At 42.5% G+C, this 16,619-nt stretch overlaps 1 protein-coding gene across 3 annotated transcripts; it reads right to left on the bottom strand.

Annotated features, from left to right (window-relative positions):
* Positions 1–1,762: 1,762 nt before the first annotated feature.
* RPS27L (ribosomal protein S27 like) lies at positions 1,763–5,226 on the bottom strand. 3 transcript variants are annotated; one of them, XM_020885867.2, is made up of 4 exons: positions 5,110–5,226; positions 4,129–4,237; positions 3,057–3,167; positions 1,763–1,960 (listed from the first exon to the last, which is right to left on the bottom strand). In XM_020885867.2, the coding sequence occupies exons 1-4, from the start codon at positions 5,113–5,115 to the stop codon at positions 1,932–1,934; spliced, it is 255 nt and encodes an 84-aa protein (XP_020741526.1). In that variant the 5' UTR covers positions 5,116–5,226; the 3' UTR covers positions 1,763–1,931. The 3 variants fall into 3 exon arrangements, with proteins under 3 accessions (XP_020741526.1, XP_070325265.1, XP_020741525.1); XM_070469164.1 differs by lacking the exon at positions 5,110–5,226 and adding an exon at positions 4,830–5,075; XM_020885866.2 differs by lacking the exon at positions 5,110–5,226 and adding an exon at positions 4,802–5,060.
* Between the last annotated feature and the right edge of the window lie 11,393 nt (positions 5,227–16,619).

Genomic DNA, 16,619 nt, shown 5'->3' with positions numbered 1-16,619 from the left:
AAGTTCCTAAACTGTGCAAGCTGAGGTGCCTTGGAGCAAACGTTGACACTTGACATCTTTTGGAGACCATACAAACTTCCAGTTCCAGGTAATTATGTCACATTTAGATAGCACCACATTTCCTTTGGTGATACATCTTTGTGAAGCTGGCTTTTGGGTCATTGCTGTAATAAAAATTAATACTATGCAAAAATCAATGTGGAAAAAATGAAGATGGCAGTGTCCAATGTGATCCAAATTTTGAAAAATATTCAGTACCCAGAAGGCACACTCATTCCATTAGCAGGTCACTTAAGAACGAAGCAAAAAGTATCACTCTGGCTCTAATTTACATGTAGTTTTTTTACTTTAGTACTAAAGTTTCTATAATTTAACTATTTAATAAATTTAACCATTAGCTATTTCTTTTGGCCAGGGGACTCCATGAAAAAAATTACTGAAACTAGAGGCTATATACCAAGAAAGTTTGGGAAGCCCTGAGTTATCTGCTTCTCATACAATACACCCCAAACTTTCCTCAGTTCTTCAGTTCTCATACAACATTCCTCTGATATACCAATGAGTATTGTTAATGGATCAGTCTCTCAGATTAGGGGTGTATATATAGGAACACCTCTTGGTAGAAAATGCCTGTCTTAAGTGCCTGGCTTAAAGATAACAGGTAACAAGGGTGAAACAGATCACCAGGCCCAAGTTGGATGCATGAGACAAGTGCTCAGGGCTGGTGCACTGGGAAGACCCAGAGGGATGGGATGGAAAGGGAGGCGGGAGGGGGGATCGGGATGGGGAACACATGTAAATCCATGGCTGATTCATGTCAATGTATGGCAAAAACCACTACAATATTGTAAAGTAATTAGCCTCCAACTAATAAAAATAAATGGAAAAAAAAAAAAATAACAGGTAAAACAGAAGCAGTTATCTTCCCAGTCTAATGGGCAGTCATATAAGGGCTAGAAAGGGAGAGATATACTCTACTTCCTAAGTCCCAAGGGTCACTTTATAAACCATAAGAATGACAATGAGACTACAGAGCCACTTAACATATTTTGCAGTCACCAGTGCTAACCTGTCTGAACCAGAGAATGCAGTACTATCTACTGCCCCCTGCCAGGACATCCTGGAAAAATCACAATACTCTTTTGATTCCTCCTCCCAAATTTTCTACCCCTGAAGAGCTATACTATTAAGTAAGACTCAGATGCCAGGTACAGTTACTGTACTAAATTATGCAGTACGTCATGGGCACATAAATCCAAGGCATTACACTGTGATTGCTACTGCATTAAATATGTACTTCTATACATGTTTCCATAGTTACAAAACCAAACTACATTTAGAATTAATAAATAATGAACTTTGCATTTCTAAGCTTCCCTGGTGGCTCAGATGGTAAAGAATCTGCCTGCAACACCTGAGACCTGGGTTTCATCCCTGCATTGGGAAAATCTCCTGGAGGAGGGCATGGCAAACCACTCTAGTATTCTTGCCTGGAGAATCGCCATGGACAGAGGAGCCTGGTGGGCTGCAGTCCATGGGGTCAAAAAGAGTCGGACAAGACTGAGCGACTAAGCACAGCACAGCACAACCCCTTCAGAGCAATTTGAAAAATGACATAAAATAAACATTGAGTTTCTGTTCCTGAAGTGAGACACAAACTAATCAGAATACACTTTTAAAAATATTTAAACCAAACTCACATACACAGTATATATAAATGTATAGCATATTCACACATACTTTAAAAAAAACAAAGAAGCAATTTGCCCATAATCAAAACTTTATTGAAAAACTGACACCAAAATAGGAGAGCGCTGCTGTATACCTTACAAAATTAAAAGTAATTACATTATCTTGGTAGATTAACTGGAATTACTGAACTGATAAGGCTTTCTGCGATAGAACACAAATTCAAGAAGTTGTGTGGATCATTAGTGTTGCTTCCTTCTAAATGAACAGCCTGTGAAAGAATCACAAGAGCATATTAAACACAAGTCTGTTCTCTCTCTGGTATAGAGTTTTAAGGATAAAAAGTACTTTTTACATAAAAACTTAGCTTTTAGAAATTTTAGATTAAATACTCATTAAGTCCTCTCAAATGTTATGATGAAATTCATTTAAGACCATGAGTTAAAACTAATGCAAGCTGTCAGACAATACAAACTTAATTTTTAAGAACTATTCTGAATTCTTTTCTCCAGAAATTAACTTTCATTAGAGTTCATCTCAGATCTTTTAGGAAAACTCTGATACATATATATGTACCCTTTTAATCATCTGTCAGCATGTAGGCACAAATTCTAAGATCATTGCGTGATATGCAGGTTTTGGCAATCTTGCAAGTACATGTTTAAGCGGAGTACTGCACTTAAATATTGTGCTGATTTCAAAGTTAGAGCTCACCAGGTCATACTAACTAGATCTTGGATTTGTTGCCAATTCACTTGTAACTCTTCCAGTGAGAATAACATGGAATTTACCGTGTTAACCAAAAATATCACAAGCCAATTTTAAATATCATTATTGAACTGTAAATCCCTAAGTACTACTATGGAAAATTATATACATATGTATTATTTCTTCTCACTGCACAAAAGTGAAAGAATTAAAAATGAGACTATCTTAATCATGGGTTGCTCACAGAAATCAAACCTCTAACATATTAACTATAGTTATCTGTTGCTTAGCTAGCAATGATAAAAACTATCTAAATCATATGTACCAAATACATAGGAAACAAAATATTTACATGTATTTATTCTTTTACTCCATTCTGATTTATGTCTAATATTCCAAGTTAAGCCAGTTGACTAAATATAATACAACAAAATTAGATGTTCTAAACTAAGACAAATAACAGATTATGGAATTCTTTGCAAAGTCAAGAGTACAAACTTATCTAATTTAAAAGGGCACTCTTTACTAAAAAGAGCACACAATGAAAGATAAAAATATTTTGGTAATTATGAATCTATCATTTCTTTTAAACTAATTTTTGTAAAAAGACTAAAATCATAAAATCTCATCACTGGGTTAGAAAATGCCAAATGATTTACCTTCTGTGAGTCTGGCCTTTCCTCCTGTTGGCTGGCATAGCACTGTTGAACAGCCTACACAAAGCACTACTGTCTGAGCGTGGCTGAAAACCGTGGTGATCTTGTAGCAACCTAAAACAGTGCAGTGTTAGAAGTGAAAAGCAGAAGAAAATACAGCACCTGTTCAATGTATTTCTAGTAGAGACCTTGTAAAAGATTAGGAACTTCAGTGCTGTGCAAACCACATCCATAACAAACTTTTCTAGTAGCCACATTAAAAACAAGTGTTTTTTTTTTTAAGATGAAATTAATAATATAATCTACGGAAGTCTATTTCCAAAATATTATCATTGCAACGTGTAAACAAAGCTTTTTTTCTTTTTCTATACTATATCTTCAAACTCTGGTGTGTATTTCACACTTTAAAGATACAGCATGAAAAAAGAAAAAAGATACAGCCTAGTGACTACAGTTAATAATATCATACTGAATATTTGAAAGTTACTAAGAGTATATCTAAAGTTCTTATCACAAGAAAAAAAAACTGTAACTATGTATAGTGATAGGTGTTAATTTAGACATATTGTGATCATTTCCCGGTATATACAAATATGAAATCATGACATCGTACACTTGAAACTATAATGTTTTATGTCAGTTATACCTCAAGAAAAAAAAGAATGAAAAAGAATTTTTCCATTCTGACTAGCCACATGTCAAGTGCTCACTAGCTACATATGGCTAATGGCCACCATACTGGATCCCACTGCTTTACAATGAAGAATGAATATACTTAACTGTAAACAATGAAAAAGAAAACTTACCATCTGAGCAGCTTAAAGACTTACTAAGTTCAATGCCATGTCCCTTGTGGAAATCCCATCTTCACAACCCCCTACCCATATGTTTCTGAAGTGGTTTATTATGATAATAACCCCATGACATTCCAATTCTGCAATCCCACTTCTACTCCAACAGAGGGTCCTAATATCTAAATGTACACAACAGACTATGAGCAGTCCTTATAGAAATTCTGTAAGTAGTCCTTTAGAGAAATTTTCCTTAGGAAAGGAATTAAAGTGTGAAAATTCACCTGGACATTTTACATCCATGAAGTAAGAATTTGGACTTTGAACCAGCCGTTTCTTTTTATGTTTCTTCTTTTCCTCTTCCAAGGAAGGATGCAGTAAATCTCTAGCTAACTGAATAAAAAAAAGCACAGTGAGTACTAGAATGCCACCACAACTCTGGCAGATTTAACCGGATGTAAAACATACATGCAAAAATAGGAATAACAGTCATACTCAGAACAGACAACACTTTAGTGTTTTTTTTTTTAATGCCTGTTAACTTTCATCAACAGTTTTTATAATGCTTGCGTTCTCTAAGTCCCAGTTAAGGGGCTTTACAACGATCCGGAAACAGATGGTAAGGTTAACGCCGTTCTTCGTAACTAATAACAGTCGCCAGAGAAAAATGATTCTGACCCTGGTGGACCCGCTGAAGAAGAAACTGCTGAGACAGACCCGGAGAACGTCAACAGCGAGGTGATTTCTGACCCCTGGGTTCAACATCTGATCTGACAAGAACTCTTAAGTGGCTGACGCTTGACTGTCCCTGATAGAGTTGATTTGTATGGCAACTGCGAAGACAGTTTTTAAAAAGGAAACAAGCAGAAAATCACTTCCGAGAGGAGGCAGAGGGGGGCAAGAGCCACAAAAAGAAAGCAAGAAGACGTAAACGATCGTAGCCTCGCGGGTGCCCACCGAAACCCAGGAAGGCCGAGTAAGGTACCCAGGGAGCAGTCCCCTGCCAACCAGCAACTCCAGACTGCAGTCCAGGGCGGCGCCGGGCTTCCAGTTCCACGCCCTGGCAGGGCCCGGCTGGCCGCGCCGCCCGGGCAAGTCCCAACAAGTCCGCCACGCGCGAAAGAGCCGTGCCATCCGAGGCGCCGAGCGGCGTTCGGCAGGGAGCCCCGGGGCCCAGCGGAGCCATGGATCTAGCCTGTCCTCGGGGCCCCTCGGGGGACAGAGAAGGCCGACACAAACGCGAAGCCCGAAAGTAAACAACTCACAGGCATGTTGATCCTTTCGCAAGCCCAGCCCGTGCAGATCTCTAAGGCGACACCCCCAGCGAGCAGCACGCGACGAAGCGCGCGGCGTCAACTTCCGGGATAGAGGAGGCGGGGAGGAGCGAAGCGGCGGGCTCGTCCACTCTAGGCGCACCTCTCGGTGGTAGGGGCGGGCTCCGGCCGGGATCCGCGAGTGCCGGGAGAGGGGAGGTGCTGAGGCGCGCGCCTATCGGACACCGCAAAGCCCAGGATTCTAACGCGCTCCCGGGCTAGGGCCGCCGGCCTCAGGTCTCTGCTCTGGGCCCAGTGGTGCTTACGGTCGAGCTCAGGCGGCTCACTCTCGGCTAGGAAGCCGCCTCGGGCTTCGGGAGCGGACCAGGGTGGGCACGCGGGGTCCGGTCCCGCGTTCAAGACACTCTCCGCTCTCCCCCACTCAGCGGTCAGGCACACGGGCGTTGCCTATGTTCTGTTGTTTTATGTATTATTATTAATTAAAACCATTAACACGTGCCAGCGAGATTATGAGAGAGGCTCGTTTATTTGTGCATCCGGCTCCGAATTACTGGTTATTCTTTGCGGGGTGTGGCTGTGCTTTGCAGTTTGCTTGGTCTTGAAAAAGTGTTTAAGAAGCAACTATTTGCTGCTTAGTTCATTGTGTGGCTCCTTCCTATCCTCCGTGGGTCACACTTTCCAGAGTGGACAGCTGGGACTTGAAAAAAACAGCGAGTGTCACCGATGGCCAGACTTGAAATATTTTTGATGAAGAGTACCATCCTGTAGATTGAGCGAGTGTTGTCAAAAGCTAAACAATACTTGATCAGAAAATTGTCCTAGGTAGACGTTCTCGATCAGCTTTTATTTCTCTTTGAAAACATGATGCATGTATAGTGTGTATTTTGGAAAATGGGGAAAAGCAAAAGAAATTTAAAGTCACCATCCAGAGATAAATATTGTTAATATTTGGCCTATATCCTCTCATTTTTTTTCACTTGCATATAGGTTTGTTTTGGGATTTGGTTTTAAGTAATTGGTATCATCTTGTGCATATTCTTTTATAGAGGGATCCCCATACACACAACTTACTGTACATTGAATGTCACTCCATGTTACTATATATTCTCCTACATTATGACTTTAAGTGGGCACATAGCATTCATCCTGTGAATATATATCCTATGTCATCTATACACTAAGATAGACATTCAGTTCAGTTCAATTGCTCAGTCGTGTCCGACTCTGCGACCCCATGAGTCGCAGCATGCCAGGTCTCCCTGTCCATCACCAACTCCCGGAGTCCACTCAAACCTATGTCCATTGAGTTGGTGATGCCATCCAACCATCTCATCCTGTCATCGCCTTCTCCTGCCCTCAATCTTTCCCCAGCATCAGGGTCTTTTCAAATGAGTCAGCTCTTTGCATCAGGTGGCCAAAGTATTGGAGTTTCAGCTTCAACATCAGTCCTTCCAATGAACACCCAGTACTGATCTCCGTTAGGATGGACTGGTTGGATCTCCTTGCAGTCCAAGGGACTCTCAGGAGTCTTCTCCAACACCACAGTTCAAAAGCATCAATTCTTCTGCGCTCAGCTTTCTTTACATTCCAACTCTCACATCCATACATGACCACTGGAAAAACTATAGCCTTGACTAGACGGACCTTTGTTGACAAAGTGATGTCTCTGCTTTTTAATATGCTGTCTAAGTTGGTCATAACTTTCCTTCCAAGGAGCAAGCATCTTTAAATTTCATGGCTGCAATCACCATCTACAGTGATTTTGGAGCCCAGAAAAATAAAGTCAGCCACTGTTTTCACTGTTTCCCCATCTATTTGCCATGAAGTGACATTCGGGCTGGTTTTTAAATGCTTAAATATTTAAAACATTAATTTTATTAATTAATTTTAAAATATCTATTAATATTAAATTTAAAATATTAATTTAAATATTACATTTAAACTGTTTAAAATATTAATGTTAAATAGTTTCAGATTCGTATATGGAATAAACCAATTGTGTATGCAGAATCATGGCCCCAAAGACTTTTTAATCCCCAGCACCTGTGCTTATATGGCAGGTGGAATTAAGTTTGATAATTATCTGGCTTTAAGCTAGGAAAATTATCCTGGATTATCTGGGTAGACCCAGTGTCATAACAAGGGCCCTTAAACATGGAAGAGAAAGACAGAGAGAGATGTGGTGATGAAAGAAGAGTCTGAGAGATGCCATGTTGTTGGCTTTGAAGATGGAGTAAGGGGGTGGCGAGTGGAGGATTGTGGGTACCTCTAGGAGTTGAGAAAAAACAAGGAAAGGACCCTCCCCTAGGCCTTCCTTAGAATCAGCTAAATATTTGCCTAAGTTTTGTTTTAATTCTTTCATTGTAGTATTTATCTATCTATAGGTTTTTAATTAACCTGGGAATTTGTGGGGGTGGGGTGTGTGTGTGGCTGCATCACACAGCTTGCAGAATCTCAGTTAACCCCTGGTCAGGAATTAAACATGGAGCACAGCAGTGAAAGCCTGGAATCCTAAACACTAGACCACCAGGGAACTCCCTAACATGGAATTTCTTTTGGCACTTGGAGTATAGTGGGTCTCAGAACAATGTCTAACGAGCAGGCCTAGTTATTACTTCAGCTTCTTAACCAATGCCCAGTGCAGTGTGTCTAAACCCTTTCACTTCTGAGACACTGGAACAGTGTGAGAAATAAAACTCAAGGTCAAGAAGATCTGGACTCTATGTATAACTCTGCCTGCTTGTCCAAAGCTCAGTTTCTCCTAACATGTCCCCAGGCCCTTGCACTGATGACAGAGACATGTAGGCAGTTGCAAGTGTGCAGAGTCCCTTGGCCTTGGCAGCCTACTCAGGAATCCTGCACAAGGAACTCTTGCCTGGCTTCCCAAAGGACTCTGAAGTGCCAGCTGAAATTCTGTATGCTGCCTGAGAACTTTCCAGCTGTTCTCTCTAGCCAGGTCTGAGAAGGTGCTGCTGAACCCTCCATTCAGCATCCAGCCCCCTTCACCTTAGAAATGTGAGGCCATTTCCAGCCCCTTCCTCCTTTCCAAACTTCAAAGGCTGGGAGAACCCACAGGTGTTCACCTTAAACCAAATCAGAACCCACTGATCCTAAGTTTCAAGCCGGCCAAAATTGGTTCTAAACAGATTGGTTCCCCACTTTCACCTGTGCTGGAGTTCCTCAGGCTTATACTCTTCTCTTCCCAGAAAAACGGTAAGAGGTTTAGTTTAGTCTCAGCTTTAAGAAATTCAGGGTGTGAGGTGGGGCCCTAATGTTAACTTTTGTTCCCACTGCCTCTCTAAGTATTTTTCTGAGAAGCTAGGGAAATCCATATTGTCATCAAACTTTAACCAATACAGCATTACTTTTCTCTTCCTTCTTTTGTCCACCTGTGGGCAGGTTGCAAAGCACGTGTGGCTCATTCTCAACACATTCTTGAAAGCAGCAGCGACTTCTGAAACCCACCTCTTTTCTGCACATCAGTTCTCCAACAGGGACATAAACACTGTCCCCAAAGCTCTACTATTGGGGTTGCAGTCCATCTACCACTCATGCGGATGTTTGAGTGCTTTCATGTGGAACTTCCAGTAAGTTCCCGGCTCTAAGGGGTAAGAATCTCAGATGCAAATTCTGACATCATTTTATTTTTCATACCAACTTAATTTCTGACTGAGGTGGCATCCCCATAGGGCTACAGTGTGAAAGTGAGTGTTACTTGCTCAGGCGTGTCTGACTCTGCTACCCCAGGGACAATAAATAGCTGCCAGATTCCTCTGTCCATGGAATTCTCCAGGCAAGAATACTGAAGTAGGGTGCCATTTCCCTCTCCAGGGGATCTTCCCAACCCAGGGATCAAACTTGGCTCTCCTGTATTTGCAGGCAGTTTCTTTACCATCGGAGCCATCATGTTTATGTCCTCATAAAATTCCTAATGTTGAATCCTAATCCCTAATGTGATGGTATTGGAGGGTGGGGCCTTTGGGAAGTGATTAAGTCATTAGGATGGAGCCCTTCTGTTGGAACTGTCAAACCTAAGATCGTGTGCCCAACACAGTGAGGCCAAACACACTGATACGCTGGAGTTGGGAAAGAGAAAGGTTTACTGCGCAGCCTAGCAAGGAGAACAGGTGGCTCCTGCTCAAAAGACCCAAACTCCCCAGTGGGTTTCAGAGAAGTATTTTTAAAAGTGAGGGCGGGGAGTGACAGGGTATGTGAATCAAAGGATTACGGTTGCTGGTGAGGTAACCGGGTGGTGTCAACAGAGGTCAACGTTATCAGTCTTCAGGTTTTGGGGGCTAAGTCTTCATGGTCATCGGGTAGTTAACTTCTTCCATTTTGTGGGGGGTTTTAGTATCTGTAAAACAATGCAGGAAACGTGCATCAGACACTGTTACCAGGTACTTCAGGGAGGGCCTAAAAATTCTGTGACTGCTGTATGGCTGATTTACTATTTAAATTCTTAGCAGTTCTCCTGGCTTAACTGCTTCTTGTGTCACTACATATTCACATCCTTTCAATAGTTAATTCTTGAGCCAGGCTTTTGTGACTCAGGGGAGGCCTGGAGACTACAGCTTTTCTACAAACAAGAGGCAGGCAGGCTGAGGACATGGGGGGAGAGGTCTGTTCCAGAAAGGCCCCTGGGGCCCTGGTCCATTACAGAATTAGCACCACTAAAAAAGACGCCCCAGACAGCTCCCTCACCACTTCTACTGTGCAAGGACACGGTGAGAAGAATGCCCGCTGTAAACTGAGAAGCAGGCTCTCACTAGACACCAAATCTATTGATGCCTTGGTCTTGGATTTTCCAGCCTCCAGAACTATAAGAAATAAATGTGTTTAAGCTAGCCAGTCCAGAGTATTAATATTTTGTTACAGCAGCCCAAACATAGATAGAGGGCCTAGCAGAACTTTTCACCTCATTCTTTTCTTTCTTTCTTTGGCACCCTATGGCATGTAGGATCTTAGTTTCCTGACTAGGGATCAAACCTGTGCCCCCCTGCAGTGGAAGCATGGAGTCTTAACCACTGGACCACTAGGGAAGTCCCAGTATTTTGTTATAGCAGTCAAACAGGCCAAGGTAGCTGGCCTGGCAGAGCATTTCACCTCATTCTTGGGGATTATGCCAGGTTATCTGTAGCATACAGATATGTTGTTATCTGTATGTTACCCCTCTGGGCCTGCTTTCCACCCCTCACCCTGCTCCGTGCCCAGGAGGCTGACTTTGGGCTGTATCAGCTGACTTCTCTTGCCTTCTGATTTCTAGACTCCTTTTGAGTGAGTCATCTGTGATCTGCCAGGATCCCCTGCCGGGATATGCTCCCCTTTTAGTGTAGAAAGCTTTGCAGATGGGGACCATCTGCTTCTCAGTCATAAGTCTAAACAGGTCACTGCACAGCTGTCCACTGTCCCTATCTGTGGAACCCTTCAGGTCTGACAGATTGTGACTCCTCCTATTCCATGTTTGAGATGCATGTGGGAATCTTAAGGGAGATGGCCTAGAGTCATGGCCATGCAGATCTCTGCCACTTTGTGGGCCTGCAGCATTGGGGTCACCTAGGAACTTTTTGGAAATGCAGACTCTCAGGTCCCATTCAGATCTACTGAGTCAGAATCTACCTTTTAACAAGATCCCCTGGTGATTTGTGTATGTATCCCAGGGTGAGGGGAGTCTTTCTACCTTCTCTGTGGGGGAGTATTGGGTGTGGGACCCAGGTGGCAGTCTTAAAAATTCCCCAGGTGATTCCAAGAGGAGCCAGAGTTGAGAACCACTGCTTTAAGTTCTCTGAAGGGCTTCAAAATGTCAAAAGCAAAGCCCAAAAAGGACTCCAGGCTACTCTTGCTTAAAGTTAGAAAGAGGGAAAAATACAGAGAGAGAAACATCATTAGCTAATAATTCATAATACCCAGACTCAGTAGCAAGGGGAGTTGTCTCAGCACTGTCTTTTGATGATCAGTGCTTTTGATGATCAGTGCTTTTGTCTCAGCACTGTCTTGATGATCAGGTCTCTGGGCTTCTCAGGGAAGAAAGGGAGCTCCTTCAAAGCCAGGTGCTCTCTCAAATTTCATTGTCTTCCTACAACTCATAGTAAAGAGGTTTTGTGAAGGTACTGAGGTCAGCATAAATTTATACAAATATAATCACTTCCTCTTCTGAACTTATTGCCTATATTAGCCATTTCTCAATAACTACCGCTATCCTGCGTGCTTTTTCTTTTTACACTCTCACGCTGTGAATTCATTTTCCTTATGTCTATGTGTCTTTGTCTTCTCTTCCCTAAAAGCTCATAGGTTTATCAAAATCAGGGACTTCCCTGGTGGCTCAGATGGTAAAGTATCTGCCTGCAATGTGGAAGACCCAGGTTCAATCCCTAGGTCGGGAAGATCCCCTGGATAAGGAAATGGCAACCCACTCCAGTACTCTTGCCTGGAAAATTCCATGGACAGAGGAGCCTGGTAGGCTACAGTCCATGGTGTTGCAAAGAGTCAGACACGACTGAGCAACTTAGCTCTCTTTCGCTTTTCTCAAAATGAGTATTTGGTGTCATCTCCCCCACGCCTAGTATAGTGCTTAGTAAGCACAGAACTCTGTCCATTGAGTGACATACTCAACAGAACTGTCCTCTTTGAGGACAGTTTCCCACCTAGTTTATCTTGAGCCCTTTTTTCCGGTCATAACTTGACTAGGTTCTTCTTTTTTAAAATTTCTTTTAAGGTCAAGCTCATTTTTTTAAAAAGTTTATTTTATTGAAGTACACTTGATTTATGTTGTTCATTTTTACTGTATGGCATAGTGATTCAATTATACATATATACCCATTTTTTTAAATATTTTTTCTATTATGGTTTATCACAGAATATTAAATATAGCTCCCTGTGGCTATGCAGTAGGAACTAGATTCTTCTTCTTTTTGGAAAAAATATTTTATTTATTTGGCTGCACCTGGCCTTAGTTGCAACATGCAGAATCTTTAGTTGCAGTATATGAGCTCTTAGTTGCTGCATGTGGGATCTAGTTCTCCGACCAGGGATTGAACCCATGCCCCCTGCATTAGGAGCTCAGAGTCCTAGCCATTGGACCACCAGGGAAATCCCAGAACTAGGTTCTTCTTAACGCATGCCTTTGGTCTTTCCTCTGCCTTGACTTGGTGTGATAAAAACATCAAATATGAATGCCAGCTAAGCCTTCATTAACTTGTTTCTAAAATTGGGAAAGTAATTGTGTCATTGTAGGGTTAATGAGATATTAGAGTGAGATCTGCCCCCGGAATGTGTGTAGAAGCAAAATAAATGGAAATCATTCTGATTTTCCATTGGATAAAAGCTGCTTAAAATTCTAATAGGTCAAAGGGCTCAAAGCATTAGGAAGAATGGTGCTCTATTTATTCACATTAAAAAACTGATTGAACTATTTATGGAATGTCTGCTACATACAAAGCAGTAGGCAATGTAAACCCTGTTTCGTAGGAGCACAGAAACTTTTTAGCTCTAATAGCCGCTTAAACACTTAAAGTTGTTTCCCCATCTGTAAAATGAAAATATTGATACCTATTAGATAAGGTTAATTGAAGATAAAATGAGACAATGCTTATAAAGTGCATAGTATACTACACATGCTCAATAAATGCCAGCTGTAATTGCTAGAGCTTGTTGATAGTAAAGAAATCAGTTGGAGGACTTCCCTGGTAGTCTAGTGGTTAAGCCTTTGCTTCCACTGAAGGGGAACGGGTTTGATCCCTGGTCAGGGAGCTGAGATCCCACAACCCTCATGGCATGGCCCCAAAAAATAAAAGTCAGTTGACTATGGGAATCTTCGACTGATGGTGATTTCCCTCACGACAATGTGTACAGGGCAAATTTTTACAATAGTTCTGCTTTAAAGGAGATTACGAATATGTTCCACCTGCAGAAAATACTTGCTGGAATCTCACCTTTGAATTGAGGCTGAGAGATTGTTCTTTCAAAATCCAGTAGGGGGCACAAGGAGCCACTTGTGCAGGACAGGCACTGGCCAACAGAGTGCTTAATCGTCCCACTTCCAGGGGCCCTTCATTTTGCCCGTGTCTTCCTAGTCTGTTACAAGGTCACTCTATAAGAAGCTGTGCAGAATAGACTGTTCAAATATACAGACCATGGTGACTGTGGGTTTTCCTTAAAGAAAAAGAGATGTGGCCTAGAAGGCAGTTAAGAATGAGCCCAGTCTTCCCCAGATATTTCCCCCTAAATATTCTACTCATCTGAAACTAATTATAAATAAAAATAAAATAAAAAAAATAAAAATAAATCATTTAAATTCCAGATTGCCCTTATATGGAAGTTAAATACCATTATCTGTAAATATATTTCTTATAGAGACACATGGTCAAGAAATCTAGTAGAAGGTCTATTGTTGTTTTTGACAGTGCCAGCTCTGTCATCAGAGAAGGCAATGGCACCCGACTCTAGTACTCTTGCCTGGAAAATTCCATGGACGGAGGAACCTGGTGGGCTGCAGTTCATGGGGTCACTAAAAGTCAGACACCACTGAGCGACTTCACTTTCACTTTTCACTTTCATGCATTGGAGAAGGAAATGGCAACCCACTCCAGTGTTCTTGCCTGGAGAATTCCAGGGACAGGGGAGCCTGGTGGGCTGCCGTCTATGGGGTCGCACAGAGTCGGACACAACTGAAGCGACTTAGCAGCAGCAGCGGCATTTCTGTCATCATTGGGTAGGGTGGATGCTAAAGCAGTGGGCACTGGTTGATGAGCTGCAGGAGTAGGGGAAGATGATTTGCTATGTTTGCTAATTTCTGTAGCTGTTTCCACCATGGCCAGTTTCCTTTTTGCTTTCCTCTAATTAAAAAACAGAGTCGGAATGAGAAGTGGGAGGAAGAATAGACATGTGTATCAGCATAGCCCAATGTCATGTAAGATGTTTTGGCAACACAATGACATCACACTCTTGATTTACAAAAAATCATAGCTGATTAAAGTCTAAGCCTTTTTAGCTGTTATTAATCCTCATAACCTTTATGCTATAATTCCATTTTAAGAAATATAAGTTCAGTGACTATACTAAAAACCATTGAATTGCACCCTTTAAATCAGTAGGTTGAATGATTTGTAGATTTTATCTCAATAAAATCTGTTTTATAAAATCTGTTAGAAATACAAGTTCGAGATAGAAAGACATGTGTTTTATTAAATACTGAATTTGATGGGGACTTCCCTGCTGGTACAGTAGTTAAAACTCCATGCTTCCACCACAGGGGACACATGTTTGATCCCTGCTTGGGGAACTAAGATCCCACATGCCATGCTGTGCATTCAAAAAGCGAAAAATTTGGTATTTTATTAAATAACTACTAAATTTTAACAGATATATTAATTCTCATATAATTCTTTCAACACCTTTGAGTCCTACAGGCATTAAGGACTTGGGGGAAGTGGAGGAGCTAGGATATAAACTCAGGTCTGCCCAGGATGCCCAAGCTCATGTTGTGGTCTTTGCACCATGCCACACCATCTCCCTGTCCCCTGCTATGTGTGAGGCTCTGTGACTGGTGCACAGTTGAAGTCAGTGGAGGAGTCTGCCAGGCAGGCAGACCTGCAGGACCACATGGTTCCTGAGAGTAGTAACAGGTGACATAATAATTGAGAGAGATTCAACTAGAATCAGTTGAAATTAGAAAGATCCAGAAGGTAATAAAATGTAGGTGTCCTATACACGGAACAAATGTGATCATTGGCAGTGGTGAAAGTAGATGGTGGCACGGGGGAAGAACAGTGTGAGTGCCCGACAGGCAGTGTCGGCCAGACAGGACAAGTGGCAGTTTAGTGAGTTCCCAGCTTGGTTCGCATCTCAGGGGTGATACCTGGAGAAAATAGACGTAAACCAGTTAAGAGTCCTGATTTTGAAAAGGCCAGGGTCCTGGTCAGGTTATGGAAGAGGAGCTAAAGACTACAACAGGGAATTAGAACAAGGACTCAATACCAGGTTGAAGGCAAAAGTCGAGAGGCCAGAACCAGAGCACCTGATTAGGACAAATTACAGGATATCCTAATTATATCCTGAACTACCAAAACAGGGCTGCTTAAGGCCTTCAGCTAGAGACAGGATTTGACCCTGAATCTGGGGAAGGGCCAAAGCTACGGGTGAGTGTCCAGTGGCCCAGCGATGGGGACTTACAGCTCCTTAGAAGAGACCAGTGCCTATCCAGCTGTGCCTTGTTTTGTCTCCTGCAACATGCATGACCAGTGACAGCTGCAGGTACATGTACCCCTTTAAAAATATTCAGGGTTAGACACAATTCTGGGTGTGCCATCTACAATGCCAGCTGCTTCCTACTACACAGAAAGCATTTCAGGAAGTGACTAAGAGAGAACATTGTTTTGGAATAACTATGAATCTGTTCTATTCAGTTTTATCATCAGCAAGGATCACTTGTATGCATGTCTGATTTTGGCAGACCAGTGTGATGGGACCACCCCACCCCCACAGGGGCATCCCCGTGTGGACCCTGCTTGTGCAACCAGAATGCCTGGCTTGGCCTCTCTCTCTGTGCCAGCCCACTTGCTTAGCCAAGGCTCCTTGGGTTTCACGTAACAGATACAGCTCAAGCTTGCCTGAGCTAGAATGGAGAGTGGGCTGGACATGGGCCAGGGCCGGAAGGGCAGCTGGGCCTCATGGGGGTCAGAACAAAGGCCTGAGAGGCCCCTGGGAATGTACACAGCTCTTCTCTCACCCCCTCCCCTTTTCTTCCAAGGGGAACCTGGTTTCTCATCTCTACTTTTTTCTCCATGACACTGTTTTAGTTGTCTTTCTCTACATTCCAGTTTTTCCTGCCTCCCAGAGCACATAGTGAAAATGACCATGCCAGCCCCTAATTGCATGCTGTCCTAGATCTGGGGCCAATAGTGACTGACCAGAAGGCCCGTGTCTGCCATTCCAGATGTCCTGCAGAGAGAATCTGGCTGTCTCGGTTTGGGTCAGGAGTGTCTCCTGCAATTAGCTGTGGGCCCTTGGGGTGGTGGTGACTCCTGGGGCCCACCCCTGAGGGAGCAGATGGCACAGAAGCTCTTAAAACAGGAGACCCAGACTGAACAAAGACCCCCTAAGGTGCCTACTCCCTCCAAACTGTCCTTAAGACAGCCAGTGGCTCTAAGAACCCCTCCACCCTGTTCCAGCTGCCTCGCTGTAACTCTGCCTTCTCCCTGAAAGGCTGACCAATACCTAAACATAGTTTGTTAACTGAAAAGATCTTCATCACAAACTTCACCAAACTGATGATGAAGGTTTGCAAGTAAAACATTATTTTTCATATAGAATAATTTAGGACTATACATTAAGGGGCAAAACCAATTTAAACTAAAGACCTACCAAGTACAGTGGAACTGAGCCTGCTTTACAGGGATCTACATTGCCTAACAGTATATTTTTTACAGGCAACAGAATTACTTAGGTATATGTACAAGCAATTCATTTGCAAAGTGCCTTTTAAAACAGCCCTCATATTATATCTG

Source organism: Odocoileus virginianus, chromosome 6 (genome assembly GCF_023699985.2).
Source record: "Odocoileus virginianus isolate 20LAN1187 ecotype Illinois chromosome 6, Ovbor_1.2, whole genome shotgun sequence".
In the NCBI taxonomy this organism is placed as follows: domain Eukaryota; kingdom Metazoa; phylum Chordata; class Mammalia; order Artiodactyla; family Cervidae; genus Odocoileus; species Odocoileus virginianus.
The sequence above is the reverse complement of the archived record's forward strand: the minus strand, read 5'-3'. Positions and strand labels throughout refer to the sequence as shown.